The sequence below is a fragment of the Diadema setosum genome, chromosome 2 (genome assembly GCF_964275005.1).
Source record: "Diadema setosum chromosome 2, eeDiaSeto1, whole genome shotgun sequence".
NCBI lineage: Eukaryota > Metazoa > Echinodermata > Echinoidea > Diadematoida > Diadematidae > Diadema > Diadema setosum.
The window spans coordinates 4,517,490-4,533,617 of record NC_092686.1 but is presented as its reverse complement, the minus strand read 5'-3'; the positions used below and the strand labels follow the sequence as shown (position 1 = coordinate 4,533,617).

The 16,128-nt window shown below is 36.2% G+C and overlaps 1 protein-coding gene and 1 pseudogene across 1 annotated transcript; both read left to right on the top strand.

Moving 5' to 3' along the window:
* Positions 1–1,965: 1,965 nt before the first annotated feature.
* On the top strand, positions 1,966–3,069 carry LOC140239100 (uncharacterized). The gene is made up of 2 exons (XM_072318994.1): positions 1,966–2,708; positions 2,883–3,069. Exons 1-2 carry the CDS (start codon positions 1,966–1,968, stop codon positions 3,067–3,069), a joined length of 930 nt encoding a protein of 309 aa, XP_072175095.1.
* A 3,900-nt stretch (positions 3,070–6,969) lies between these two features.
* Positions 6,970–8,821, top strand: LOC140239089 (uncharacterized; annotated as a pseudogene).
* The last annotated feature ends 7,307 nt before the right edge of the window (positions 8,822–16,128 follow it).

The window sequence follows — 16,128 nt, the reverse complement described above, 5'->3', positions numbered from 1 at the left end:
AGTGTAATCCCTCCATAGTATAAGTTTATTATCTTTGTAGCTCAGTCAATATACTTTTTTTTTCTCTCGTCAATGATATACATATTTTTACAGTTTGAATCTTTTTATCCTGATATCAATATCAATTTCATGTTAGGATTCCATGGAAGAATAGCCATGTCTTCGTAGACTGAGCTGAATGGGCTATCCTACCGTACATATTCGCTGCTTTTTTTTTCTCTTGTTTTCTTCCCTTTTCCACATTTCATGCATTCTATGTTTTAAGCATATATTCTTCTGTTGATCATTATGTTGTATATTGCTTGTCATACTTTTACTGTACTCTTTTTCCTGCATGAATTTACGGTGAATAAATAAATCAAATCAAATCAAATCAAATCAAATGATTTTTTGGTATTAGGGGAAATTTTGTTTGTAATCAGTTCTTTTTGTAATATCTCCATGACCTTGCCGAATATGAGAATTTTGTGATCAACAGTCTGTGCTCGGTTTATTGAGAATGACTCTAGTTCGGTCGCTCCAGGTTGCGTGTCATATATATCTCGAGTAGCATTCACCTTCTATCCCCATAAAGCTGTCACAATGAATCTGCAATCCAGGTTCCCATACCTTTTGGTTTTTCTGAGAACTTTTAATCATCTCCTGTCTATTGTTTACAAATAATACTCAAGAAAAGAATGCAAAACGACATTTGATTAAACAAATTTGGTTTGATAATAATAATAATAATAACAATAGTAATAACAATATATTTATACAGCGAATTTTCCATAAACGTACACGTTCAAGTGCCCTTAACCGGTGGATTATTGACATTAATGAAACAAGCGGTTTTTTTTTTTTTTTTTTTTTTTTTTTTTAAGGTGATGAGGGGTTGCTGGTTGCGGAGAGTTTTGGTTTATAGAATAAGCCACCAATATTTCTTACAATGCAATCTGAAATGATCATGACTTATTCATTGTCTTAGTTGCTTTACCACTTTGGTCAAGTGATAAGTGGGACCTGGAGTATGGATGCAAAAGATTGACTGTATAATCTAAACTGTGCTATATCGCAAAGTTTCCATGCTCAATGGCTCGTTGTTTCTTTATATTTCTTTGTTTCGTTGTTTCTTTATATGCCCTCGAAGGAGCACGGGGAGAAAAACGACATTTATATTGATTGTTGACAAGTGTTATACGGGTGTGTGTATGTGCATGTACTCGTAATATGAAGTTGAGACATGATTGAAATAGCCCCCCCCCAAAAAAAAAAACAACAACAACAAACACAAACACAAACAAACAAACAAACAAACGAACAAACAAACAAACAAACAAACCAAGACACCAGAGTAGTTTAAACCCACAGCTCTCGCTTATCGCCACTTATAAAAGCAGCAGATGAGAGCCAGAGGCGGGATATGCAAAATGAACAGTTATGTCACAAAATTATCACGATTTTTTTTTTTTCAAATGACAATCACGTTCGATGCAAATGCTTCAGGGCATTTCTCTTGATAGCACGTTACATTTGTATACAGAATACTATTTGCAAACCTCTAACTCTTTATAACATAAACGGTTTGTAAATAACAGTTAAAGGAAGCAAAATGACATCGACAATAAAAGCAGAGACGCACTGTATTTCATTGACACATTGTACAAGCTATTAATGACAGGACCACTGATAATGTAAGCATAAACGAGAACACACTCGCAAACTAGAAAAGCACTCCGAGAGCGCAGACATCCGCCAAGCGGTTACTTTCCATCGATGATCTTGCTCTTCCATATGGAGATCAGTGATTTCCATCCACTGAAAAATTGCCCGAGGGGGGGGGGGGGGGGCGCTCTTCAGGCATTGTCGAGCATAATGTGACTTTCTCATCTCTTGCTTTGAAGCAAAATTTCACCGTGTGGTATAGTGATTAATTCCCCGGGATTTTCGCAATGGACTTTTAATAAGGTAAGGACATTAAGAACAATGGACCCTCCAAAAGTAACTCATCAGTTGGGAAACACTCCAAACAAATCGTCCCCTTCCGCTAAGAAGCCGAAGATGTCTAACTGTAGTCCCACCGCTTGCAGTAGCCGTATGGAAACAAACGACGTAGCTGAAACCCCAGGTCAGTACGATAGCAATATGGCCGCGCCCTTGCACGGAGCCGAACCCACCGGCAATACACGACGGTCTCTAGACTTATCTTCAGAAGCACCCCCAGTGTGGTTTGTCACATTTTTCAAAGATTTCGAATCAAGATTTCACTCACGCATTGAAGCTCTGCTAGACAAAAAGCTCAAAGACATTTCACTGAAAGTATCTGATCATGAGGAAAAGATGAATAACATTGAGTTTGAAGTGGGCGCCCTGAAAGATTCAGTCAAACAGTTGGAGAAGGAGAAAGAGATCCTCGTAAATAAGCTTGATGACCTTGAGAATAGGGGACGAAGAAAGAATCTCGTACTCTTTGGTATTGCAGAATCTTCAAACCCAACAGCGGAAGATTGTATGAAAACGGTCACTCAATTTCTGCAATACGCTGAGGTTCCAGAAGCAGATCTCTCAAAGATAGAAAGATGCCACCGAACGCCCACACATCAGCCTGTAGGCAAAGATGGGACTCATTCCAAGCAACCAAGAAGAATCCATGTCGCGTTTTCGACATTTGTAACCAAGGAACGGGTCAGGAAAGCATGTAGCAAGAAGCTTAAGCAGACCTGGGGGGCGTTTCATCAACGAGTTTGTCGGAGGTTTTCACCGACAAATTTACTATCAGCCAATCAGACGCAAGGATTTACACTGACAACTGTTAAAAGCTAACGAAATCCTTGCGTCTGATTGGCTGATAGCAAATTTGTCGGTGAAAACTCCGACGAACTCGTTGATGAAATGCCCCCCAGCTCTATGTACCATGATCTCAAGGTCTTTGTGGCAGAGGACTTGTCGCAAAGGGTTCTCCAGTTACGCAGGAAGAAACAGGAAAAATTTAAGCGCCTGAAAGACGAAGGCAAGAGGCCGTTTTTCGCTTATCCTGATAAGATTCGATACAGAGATCAAACCTCCGGGAAAGTCGTTTCAGTGGACTAATTCCAGGCACTACTACGGCAGTTTAAGATTTCAAGAAATCTTTCACAACATCAGCTGAGAGAAAGAAATTATTAAATAAAAACACTGAACTTTTTTTTAGATAATGGAGTATCTTCGAAGACTTATCTAGTAAGTTTATTACCATACAGCTGTAAGCTGTACCGGTATTGCTGAAAGAAAAGGTGTATAAAGTAAAAACTAAATATAATGACAAGTGGAGTGAACAAATGCCTTCTCCGAAATATCTCTCATTTTAGCTATATGTACATCGTATTTACACGCAACTATTGCCTTAAACCATAAGTAGCTGTAAGTGTATTTGAATGTAATACAAAATTTGGGGTTCATTATTATTTATTTTATTATAATGTTTATTACCAAGTTAGTCATTTAAACTTCATTATGGCGAGTGATGTGGTTAAAAGGAAAAAAGTAAGAGAAATGTTTGAATCTTGGAGATTCATGATGTCCAGTTATGACTTATGGTCCAGTCACCTTTTATATCTCTGGATTTCCTATGATGCTCGCTATGTTCCGTTTTATTCTGAGAAGGGGATGTATACATATTTAATAGGTATGTGTGGTTTTTTTTTTGTTATATATTACTCGGCTCTCCCTCTCCTTTTTTTTTCCGGGGGGGGGGGGGTTCATTACAGTAGCTCATTGCGGAGAGTTGGGGGTCATCTGTTTTTAGGTGGTACTATTATACAGATGACGTGACTTAGAGGGTTTTTTTTTATGTTGATCTAATTCTTCAGTTTGCTGTTGTAGCATTGTAACATTGCATTGCATGTGTGGTAATGTGCCTTTTTGTTTTGGCTCTGTAGAAACTGCTTATTATGTGTTAAAAGAGGCATACAATAGTATTTGTGACCCTGCACCTCAAAACAAACAAAAAGTCGCCAGACATGAATTTTTAGTTAAGACCATATTCTGAAAGAGCAGACCTTAAGCTTTACAATGATGTATAACTCAAATCAAATGGACTGTTCTAACCTATCTGAATATTGGAAAGAAAGCACAAACTCAGGAAAAGTGGGAACTAAGAAAAGAGGCTCTTAAGTACAGTGTCTATTCAAGCGCTAAATCTTTACCAAACCGTGCTGGCTGTGCGATGAATGGGACAATAAACAGGAAGTAAACCACCAGAGTAACAACAATGAAGGGATTATCAGATTAAACTGAAATTAAGCATGCCTCATTAACACATTCTGTCCATAATTAACGCCAACTTTCAAAGCAGTAGCACTATCCTTTCAAAAGTTATTAGAGTTGAAAGTGAAGAGTGTGGACAAGGTTTTTCAGAAATGAAAAAAGGATTCTAAAGACACACTTAATCACAATATTCTCCCAAAAATGTTCGAGATAAACTGCTAAAAATAAACACTTTCCTGCCCGTTTTATGATACCAAATTTTAGCATAATGTGAAAGAAGACCCGCTCTTTCAGGAAATATGAAAAAGTCAAGATCGGCTAGGTTGACCCATTTCACATATTTTCAGTCCTCACGCAAAATCAGTGTGTGCGACTTTATGTTCGTTTTGAGGTGCACGGTCACATTTATAGCCACACAGTGTTCTTTTGCTCAAAGTTGCTCTAGTTGTTGTTTGCACTTCCAGACCAGGGCTGAGGTTGATTTGAAGCCACTGGTCACCTATCTTGGTGCAATTGCACCCCGCTGTTGTTTTCGCTCAATCTAGCTTTTTTGTATACTGACTTTTTTTCTGATCATGTTTAAATTCAAAGCAGCAATCAGTGCTTTTTGTTCGTTTCTTTTTATGTTTGTACATGTAATGATATTTGATACTTTATATCAAGCAGCTCTATTCCTATATTTTGTTTCAACTACATGTATGTTATCTCCAGGCTACACCATGTTCTACAATGCAAGTGCTTCTAGTGTTTGGTTTACGCAACTAGTGATATTATATCATGATTATCCATGGCACTAAAATTAAGTACATTTAATTGTCGAGGTATTCAAGATTTTGTAAAAAGAAGAAAGATTTTTCATTACTTAAGATCAATTGACAGTGATATCATTTTTCTTCAAGAGACACATTCCTCTGTTGAAGATGAAAAATTTTGGAAACAGCAATGGGGGGAACATGCATGGTTTTCGAGTCATACTTCCAATAGTCGTGGTGTTGCCATTTTGATTCGCAATCATGTTTCACCAGTAACTCATTCTTCATATTCTGATCCAAATGGGAGATTTTTGATTAATAATGTCACTATTAATGGTTTATCTCTCTTACTTGTTAATATATATGAACCTAATAATGATGACTCTGATTTTTTCCTTGAAGTTTTTGCTAAAGTAGAACAATTTAATTATACATCATTGATATGTGCTGGTGACTTTAATGCTGTGTTGGGCCCTCAAGATTACCGAGGAGCTAAACAAAGACATTCAAACACAAAAGTTAGTGAAATTATTCAAACTTTGATAGTAGAATACAATTTGTGTGATATTTGGAGACATTTTCATCCAAATTTAAAACAATATACCAGGCATCAAATAAACCCAAAGGTCCTATCCCGATTAGATTTTATTCTTGTTTCAGACAACTTTGTTAATAACTGTTTGCAATCAAAAATCATCCCAGGGATTCAATCAGATCACTCTGTGGTAACTTTGAATTTTAAGGATGATCAACCAAAGAAAGGACCTGGTTTTTGGAAACTTAATTGTAATTATTTACATAATGATGCTGAATTTGTAAAACTGATTAAAGAAAAGATAAAAGATTTTAGAATTGATAATAAAGATAGTCAATGTAATCCTAATATTATGTGGGATGCTCTTAAATGTACAATAACAGGTGTTTGCATAGAGTACGGTGCCAGAAAAAAGAAAGAAAGGAATGCCACTAAAAATAAGTTGTTTAGAGAGATAGATGATATTAACATGCAAATAAATAATGACCCTGACAATGTCGTGTTTATTGAACGCCTTGAACATTTGAAAACCGATTTGAATAAAATTTTAGAATATGAAACTCAGGGCCTTATTATCCGCTCAAGAATGCGTTGGATTGAAGAAGGAGAAAAAAGTTCCAAATATTTTTGTAATTTAGAGAAAAGGCATGGGGAGAAAAAAAAACCATTCATGGAATAAAAAATTCTGATGATGAAATGATATCTAATCATAAGAATATATTAGAAGAAATTCATAATTTTTATCAGAATTTGTATAAAAATCAAGAAGGACAAGACAACAACAGCAGAGATATTTTTTTAGACTCTCTTGAAATACCCAAATTAGAAGAAAATGATAAATTGTTTTTGGAACAACCTTTCTCTAAAAAAGAAATATATGAAACACTCACCTCAATGAAACACAATAAAACTCCAGGATATGATGGTTTACCGGTGGAGTTTTATGTAGTTTTCTGGCCTGATATTTCTGACTTGTTATTGGATTCATTTAATTTTTCATTGGACAGTGGGCTTTTGTCTTCATCACAACGAAACGGTATTATTACTCTTCTCCCAAAGAAAGATAAAGACCAGATGTATTTAAAAAACTATAGGCCCATATCATTGTTGACTGTGGATTATAAAATTTTGGCAAAGCTTTTGGCAAATCGATTGAAAAACTGCATTAATGAACTTATTCACTCGGACCAATCTGGTCTTTTAAAGGGACGAAATATTGGAAATAATATTAGACTGATTATGGATTTATTAGAATATACAGAACATCATGACCTCCCTGGTGCCATTCTCCTCTTAGATATACAAAAAGCATTCGATAGTGTCAACCATGAATATTTATTAAAAGTTCTAAAACGATTTAATTTTGGGGATAAATTTGTTGACTGGATTAAAACTCTTTATTCCACCCGAAAGAGTTATGTTGTAAATAATGGATTTTTTTTTACTAAAGCTGCTATGATGGAAAGAGGAATCTTTCAAGGTTGTCCTATTTCTCCATATTTGTTTTTATTAGTTATAGAAACAATGGCTTTAGCTGTAAGACAAAATAATGATATCAAAGGTATTCCTGTAGAAGGAAAAGAAGTGAAAATATCATTGTTAGCAGACGATTCCACATGTTTTTTAGATGGCTCACTCAGTTCTTTTGATCATTTGTTTGATTTGCTTGAAAATTTTGCAGTATGTTCAGGTTGTAAATTAAATATATCTAAGTCGGAGGCAATTTGGGTTGGTGCTAAAAGAGGCTCTCAAATAAATCCATACTCTGAAAATGGTCTTATTTGGAAAACAGATACTTTCAAAACCCTTGGAGTTGTTTTTTCACTAGATGTCAGCAAAGTTTTTGCTCTTTACTACAAACCTAAATTGAAATCTATAGAAGCGACCCTAAACTGTTGGCGCGTCAGAAATTTATCCTTAATTGGAAAGATTTGTGTGGTTAAAACCTTATTATTACCTCAAATGTTGTATCTTTTTTCAGTATTATGTATAAAGATCCCAAAAAAAATTTTCAAAGAGTTAGACAGAATATTTTATAGATTTATTTGGAGTGGTGGAAGAGATAGAGTAAAAAGAAAATATGTTTGTAATGATTTCGCTTCGGGTGGGCTGCGAATGATCGATCCATATGTTTTTGCCATGTCACAGAAAATGGCTTGGGTCAAACTTCTTTTGGACAAAAATTACAGTAGTTTATGGAAGGTAATTGAACTTTCAGTATTAGAAGATTTTAATCAGATGAATGATATTTTATGGAAATCTCATGTACCTGAATCTGTTTTGAATAAGTTACCATGCTCTCAATTATCTGATTCTATTACAACTTGGTATTTTTTCAGGGAGAAAGCAATAAATAAGGAGTTTGGTGTGAAATTTTCGGATTTAGGATCATGTCAATGTTTATGGTTTAACAGAAATATTAGATCCAAGTCAAAGCGATTCTTTTTTTTATCAAGAGTGGTTTGATAGAGGTATAGTCTTTGTCAGTGATCTTTTAGATTCACCACTCCCTGGAAGCAAACTTTTTGAAGAACTTATTCTTGATTTCGGTATTTCGCCCACAGGAAGGAGAAAATTTAATTCTTTAATGAGCAATATTCCTCAAACATGGTTAACTATATCAAATTGGGATCATAATGAAATTTTTGACACGATAGTAAATAAGTTATGTTTAGCAAAGAAAGTTCCGAAATATGTTTACTCAATTATGTCAGAGGACTGTGCTCCAGCAAAACAAATTTGTTTTTGGAAAGACCTGTCGTTAAATCCAGATTCAGAATTGTGGGATAACATCCATCTGAGAAATTTTAAAAGTTCTATTGACGCTCGAGTTCGTTCCTTTTATTTCAAGCTATATCATAGAGTTATAGCACTAAATGATTTTTTGCACAAAATCAAAAGGAAGGACTCCCCCAACTGCACATTCTGTCAGAGATTGCCAGAAACTGTTATTCACATATTTATTGAGTGTCAGCACGTAAAAAAAGTTTGGGATGACATAATTAATGTCATAAATCAAAACACTAAGAAAAATTATAACCCCTCCGTTTTTGAAAAATTTTTCGGGTTTAAAGATGATAAATTTATAACTTATATTTTCCTTATCTTGAAATATTATATTTATTTGTGTAAATTCAGAGGTAACCAACCCTCATTTCAAGGATTTAAGGTGTATTTAAAAACATGTAAAGAACTTGAGTATCGCATTGCTAATAAGAATGGAAAACTTGTACTTCATTTCCGTAAATGGAGATTTGACATATGATGTAAAGGTATGTTATTGCGGTGAACACTCTGAATTTAACATATTGAAGCGATATTATTGTTTATGACTGTACCATTGCATATGTACAACATTCTTATTGACTTTATTCTATGCTGCTTTGCTTTGATTCTCTTCATCTTTTTGACTTAATTTTTTGTTATTATTTATTAGTAGTAGTATTTTTATCATTTCGAATTTTGTTGTGATGTTTTTGTAATCTTGTTAATTTGATCAATAAAAACTCAATGAAAAAAAAAATTGCACGAGATCCCCAATGTAGAAGCCTTTGTTACGTCATAAACATTCAGATGCGCGGCGCGCCTCGCCCTAGCAGAACTAGGGCACGCACTTTAGTGCGCGCATGCAAACCTCAAATACGCCCAGCCTGAACTCCCAAGTTCATTGACCCTACCTGCCAAAATATCAAAAATCCTTCATAAATTCCCCAAAATTCTTGGATCATTACCAAAAGTTAATCTTTTGGTACTTGTGTCATTCTCAACCTTTCCTGCAAGTTTCATCCCAATCCGTTCAATACTTTTTGAGTTATTTTGCACACAAACGAACGAACGAACGAACAAACCAACAGTAACGAAAACATAACCTCCTCCCTTGGCGGAGGTAATTAGCGAAACATACAAAAGGGGGGGGGGGGACAATACCCAAAATTCTATTCTACTTGTGTGTTAATTGTAAATACATACTATAACTAGAAAAGCACTCTGAGAGCGCAGACCTCCGCCAAGCATGCAAGCTCATTTTCACCACTGATCTTGTTCTTCCAGATGTAGGTATATAGATTTCCACCCATAGTTATACGTCATAAACCCTCAGCTGCACCGCGCGCCTCGTACTAGCAGAAACTAGAGCACGCACTTTAGTGCGCGCATGCAAACCTCAAATACGCCCAGCCTGAACTCCCAAGTTCATTGACCCTACCTGCCAAAATAATATCAAAAAACCTTCATAAATTTCCCAAAAATTCTCGGATCACTACCAAAAGTTAATTGTTTGGTACTTGTGTCATTCTCAACCTTTCCTGGAAGTTTCATCTCAATCCGTTGACTACTTTTTGAGTTATTTTGCACACGGACTTGTAAACTAACTAACTAACTAACGAACGAACGAACGAACGAACACACAAACCAACGGTAACGAAAACATAACCTCCTCCCTTGGCGGAGGTAATAAATGACACGAATCCAATAAAGTAATATCCGCCGGTATCAAGATCTATATATCGGCATTCCAGTATGTAAAAAGTACCTATCATTTATCATTTCAGTTATAAAGTTTTTCCCCCAAATCACATTCTTGAAAGGCATCTGACCGTATCCAGATAACAATAAGTAACAATGGCAATGACAATCCTGTGTATACAGAATTAACCTTGCTTGATAATCAAAGTAACAAGATACACTTAAATCTAAATCAGTCAGAAAAACATGTGTAGACGTACACCAACACACATCAGAGAAGCATTATCGGCATGTAAACTTTAACAAAAACACACATCTTTGTACTAGCCATGACAATCCAATATTATAGGCAGACCCAAGATTAATATATTTCATGTCCGACGTTATGAAATTCTCGAACTTGCATAGGCCGAGAACTTCTCATGTGACCTAAAATAATTTCAATATGAAAAAAAAAAAAATGATGTGACGTGACGTCAGCCTCGGTGAATTTTCCCTCCAACCAATATTCTGACGTTTACTTATTCATCTATTCTTTTATCAATGCATTAATTGATATATATATATATATACATATATATATATATATATATATATATATATATATATATATGTATATATTTATCTATTCATTCATTTTTACAATAGGGTCTAACGTATATAACAATGTAAACATAATATAAAAGAGAAACATCTCCTTTTTTTAAACGCCGGTTTTCTTTTTTTCTTTTTCTTAATCAAACTCGTAGAATTTTTGTTCAGTCTTTGATTATCATTTTACTCACAATTGTAGGCCTCCCTTTTTGTACTTTTATCTCGATGTTAACGCCATTATTTACCATTTGCAGATGAAACAAAAAACAGCATTAGTGCTTTAAAACAGTTCCAAAATGTGAGTTTGGGATAGAAAACACCACTGTAAAAATTTGCATTCTACAATCAATGTTTTAAGTATTGTTAAATACACAAAATATGAACAACATGTTGCCAGAGTAAACCGCCTATACAGTTATGGGGGGTAATGAGAAAAATACTGATATCTCCTTATATTTAAGGCTTTTTTCGAAAATGTTATAAGGTAGGATGTCTTGTGATACAACAGACCTACACACATGCATCAAATGTGATATCTTGAACATTTTTTAAATCACTGTTCCCAAAGGAAAACAGGACCTTTAAACTTTGAATTAATCAGGTAAGATGGCTGATGCGCCAAAATGGGATTTAGGATCGAACTGTTTCTCCAGTTTTCAGGCAATTCACAAGAAAAGTGGCACACATGAAAAACTCGAAACAAAGTTGCACAAGACACATCTTTCAACATGCTGGAAAGTGCGTTGTCATGGTGAACGTGCAGTTTTTCATCGAAATCAGATCAAACTACTAATACTGTTAAAGTGCCAATTCATGTATGTTGCTGTGGTAACAGCACACTCGTTACCGTTTAATATTCTCGGCCGTGTACCAGTGCAGAAGTGTTAAGGGGAATATTAATCACCTTCAAAGACATATCTATTTCTTATTCATCTCGTCGTAGCAAGATTATACTCATTACAGTGAAATATTTTTTTTTTTTTTTTTTTTGGGGGGGGGGGGTGTAGCTAAGCAGTTCATCTACTCTCCGTGGTGCACCCCTGAACCTTATGTGTTAAATATCCACCAAAGGGTGCATGAGATTTTGTTTTCGCAAGATTTCCATACTTTTTCGTGTTCGTTGTTTGTTTCGAGATCGTGATAAATCCATCCTTGTTTCGAAATGAGCAATTAAATCCATAGAATTCGAAGATTCAAATCAATATCATAAAAAAGTTTTGGAATCTAACTTTTTTTTCTCGAATTGTGTTGGTTTTTTTTATCATTTGATGTAGCTATATGTCTTGTGCAGCAATTCTAAGAACTCCGCACTATAGAGAAATGACAAACATGTGAAAAAAGACCCCTTTTTCATCTTTTTGTCTAATACAAATTCTAATCTAGGATGAAAAATATATATACGTAATACTTATATTTAACACGTAATTATCCACTTATTTTAGTACTCTTGTTTATCTTTCGGTGTAAAATCTGTTGATTTATTCGTGATGATTTCACTCGCACTAGTGGAGAAACTGAAAGGTCACGAAAAATGCAGTTGATGCATTTTCGCCAGTCAGATTAATAAGGTTTTGAGTAACAAAGATTTGTTATTCAAAGGAAGGAAGACATAATCCCACATCACATAGTTAATTAATGTTTCGCTGCTCCCTCTATCCTTGAGTGCAACGTTGGTTATATGTGGTCCAGCTCATTCGCGTATGGCATGTATGGAGAATGGTGGTGCCCTGCTATTGGGGTTGATGACACGTAACACCTCGGATGGTCTTAATATTCTTTCAGTCTGGTAACTCGGGCCCTCTGGCTCTGTGTAGAGGTGGGGGTTACAGCTCGTTATTCCGAAGGTTCGTTATTCCGAAGGCTCTTTATTCCTAAGATTCATTATTCCGAAGGTTCATTGTTCCGAATTTCATTTTCGGATTAACCAATCTTCGGAGTAACGAACCTTCGGAATAACGCCACATATTTTCGGATTAACGAACCCTTTTTCATTTTCGGATTAACGAACCTCTAAGTATAGGGAATTTTCGTGTTTCGGATTAACGAAAAAAAACAAACACTTAAAAACACTTGGACACAAGGACCCCGTTTACAGTGCTGGGCTGGGCCGAGCCGCGGCCGAGCCCAGCCTCAATAAGCCAGTTCACGGTTAGCATTAGTCTGCAATGACCTCTCCAACCACAGACTTTGCAAAACATGGAATGGTCTTCAAGAAGAGCTGTTGAAAACAGCAATGCAGGAAGTGTTAATTTACATGTCAGTGCTGCATGGATGCCTTTTATTAATATTGCTGGAAAGAATGCACATTTACCTGTAAATACCAATCTGCACCTGGTTCATTAACAACAAAGTTGTCAAGAAGCTCTATCTAGGTTTTGAATACCTCAGTTGCAAATCCATTTCAAGAGAAGGTCTGCAATGACCTTTATCTGCACATGCTCAGATTGTAACTGTGAACTGGCTTATTGCGGTGCCGAGCCCCGCAATTTTGTCCGTTTACACTGCCGGGCTCGGCCGCGCTTTTTATTCAAACCTTTCAATATTTTGTCGTAGTGGCGCTCTGCTCGTAAACAAACGCAATTTGGTATTGTCTGGTTTTCAGACCCTTTGCCAACTGAATTCCGTGGCGACGAAGTCGCCGTTCGGGCAAAGGCCTTTGCCGAAGGAAAAAATCCTTTGCAGGACAAAACCACCTTAAACTATACTAGTTTTCGACGTTGAGGGGTTAATATCCTGAACAGCGAAATAGTACAGGGCAGAGGGTTTGGTAGCCAGACTAAACTTGGCCGCGCATTTGGCCCAGTTTGCGTTTAAACTGAGAAAAGGCCGGGCTCGGCCGCGGCTAGCGGCCGAGACCACCTCCAGAGCGTGGCCAAATGCGAGGCCAATTTTGGCCTCGCATTTGGCCTTTTGCGCGTTTACACTGAAATGAAGGTGGGCTCGGCCGCGGCTCGGCCGCGGCCGAGCCTCGCACTGTAAACGGGGTCTGAGATCGACGTGTTAGGCACAAGCACAGACTAATTCATTCTTCCCCAGGCAAAAGAAAAGCCATAAAGATGTTAGCCATATAGGCCTAGATGAAACACACTAAAACTGATGCATTATTTTGTCAGTGCTTTACTTTCACTTCCATGGCTACCAAAGACTAATAAAACAACAACTAATGAATGCAATTTTTTGACAAACACAGGTCAGAAAACTTATAACATTTAGCATTGATTTGCTTGAAATAATTCAAAATTTGTGTTATATAGCACATAGTGTAAACAGGAAAAATGCAATTTATATTACTCGTCAAAACAAAATTTATCAAAACTGTATTCTAACAGCTTCATGGTAACTGTAGTAAAGAGGAATAACTTCAGTGGTAAGTTTATTAATACCTATGCTATATACATGATCAATCAATGTGTCACCTTCGGTTGTAGCATCATGTACATGTTGTTGATATCCATAAGAACACATCAATTTATGCACATGTGAATCACCTGAACTTTGTCTGAGATTTTCATTGAAGTCGCCAATAACTATGCATTTTGTACTTCTTTGCTGTAATTCTACAGGTAATTTCCTCAATTTCTCACAAAACTGTTTGTTGTCATATCTAGGAGGTCAATATATCACTGAAATAAGAAATGAAGGATGAGTTACTGCAAATGTTATAAATTCTAGGTTCTTGATATGTAATTTGAGCCTACTAATAGATCTGATTGTACTGTACACTGCAACTCCCCCATGTGCTTGATTTTTCAGTGCAGAAAATAAGGGACTGTCGTCAGAATAAGATTTTGCCCGAGATTGATTGAACATTTTAAACTGATGTAAATTCACATAAAAATGTCATCATTAAGCCAAGTTTTTGTTAAACAAATGATATCAGAGTTTTGAAAGACACAATTTGACTGGATATCTTTGAAATGTGCTTTGAGGCCTTGAATGATATGTAATATGATATTCATAGTTGTATTGGTAACATCATTGGCAATACTCTTTTCGTCAAGAAATGTTGGCATGGTCTCTAAGCTTTCTTTACCAGCTGGATTGCAATACATAAATTTTGAATTAAAATCTTCAATAATTAGTCCGGATAATGACGTTACACGGCTCAGAGCTACATATGCTTGTCCAGGCAAAAATATATTTTTCAGAGAAACAACAGCTCTTTCTATTGTCATGCCTTGTACTTTATGTATTGTGCATGCATATGCTAATTTCAAGGGAAATTGTCTCTTAGTATATTTTTTCCCCAATTGATTCCTGTTGCATTTCTATTGACTGAGTTCCTACTTTTTCATTGTCAAATTTTACCAATACACTCGTAGGTCCTGAATTGTCATTGAATCTTATTATGTCAGTCACAGTGCCAATGCGGCCATTCGATAAACCTTTGGTCACATTTACATTTCTGATAAGCATCACTTTAGAATTTACAGCAATCCAAAGATAAGCCAGCAAAAAAGCTTTAGTACATTTTCGTGGTTTGTCACATGCTCTGCTTTTACCCTCATCACCCAGTTCAAAATCTTCTGCATCGATACATATGATATTTGTACATTTCTTGTGAAGCATTCTTTTATTCCAGTCATTTACTTGTTAGTTTGAAGAATATATGTGCAATGCATCCTCACATTGTTCTCCAGTTTCGCATGATTGAAGAACTGCTGTATCATCAGTTGATAATTCATCTTCCTTTCCCTTTACCCTTACTTTGTTCAGAAGAATAGCAAACTCTGCATCATCCTTTGGTCTCATTATTTCATCCAAGTTAATTAAAGAAAAGTTGTCTGTCCATAAAGAACTTTGCAGTGTATGTTTATACAATGGAGTACCTTTCACTGGGGGTAATTCATAAAAATCTCAAACTGCAATAATTGAAACCTTTCCAAATGGAGCATCATCGCGTGTCTGCCTTATTTGCCTTAAACGTCCATGTATATACCTGTCAGCTTTTGATCAACCATGGATATTTCATCAATTATAAGTATCTGCAATTGACCCAGCTGATTACGTAGATGACTTATCTTTTCTTCTCCAAGGGGTTGGTAAGGAAGTGTAGCAGAAATGGGTATGAATAGAGCATTATGAATAGTACTACCTTCAATGTTGTAAGCTGCAATTCCAGTTGGAGCTACTTTCATAACTGAAATATCATCTGGATTCATGGGCGTAAATCCCGGGGGGGGGGGGATGGGGGGATATATCCCCCCCCCTGAAATGGAGGAGGGGGGGATGGCCTGTACAATCATCCCCCCCCCCCTGAATTTTGAGGAAAAAAATGGAGGAAGCAGAAATGTGATTGTAACAATTTTGACATAATAAAAATATTGCATGACGTTTGTACGCCGGCCTTCAGACAGGTAACATAGCTGAACAGTATTCTATCTTGTAGGAAAATGTATACATAATTTTATCAAGCGCTCGCTCGCTTCGCTCGCTCGCGAAGAAAGTAACATCGACATACAGTCACTGTAAGGTATGGCTCAGACGTTGACAACGTCAAATAGTATAGGCCTACATGTAAATATGCTATGACGCGAGTAACTTGGGGACCATCTGCAA

Coding starts and splice junctions, on each gene's coding strand:
- LOC140239100 (XM_072318994.1), top strand. CDS start 1,966: ATGGACCCTCCAAAAGTAACTCATCAGTTGGGAAACACTCCAAACAAA. Junction 2,709..2,882: donor CTTAAGCAGACCTGGGGGGC/GTTTCATCAACG, acceptor AATGCCCCCCAG/CTCTATGTACCATGATCTCA.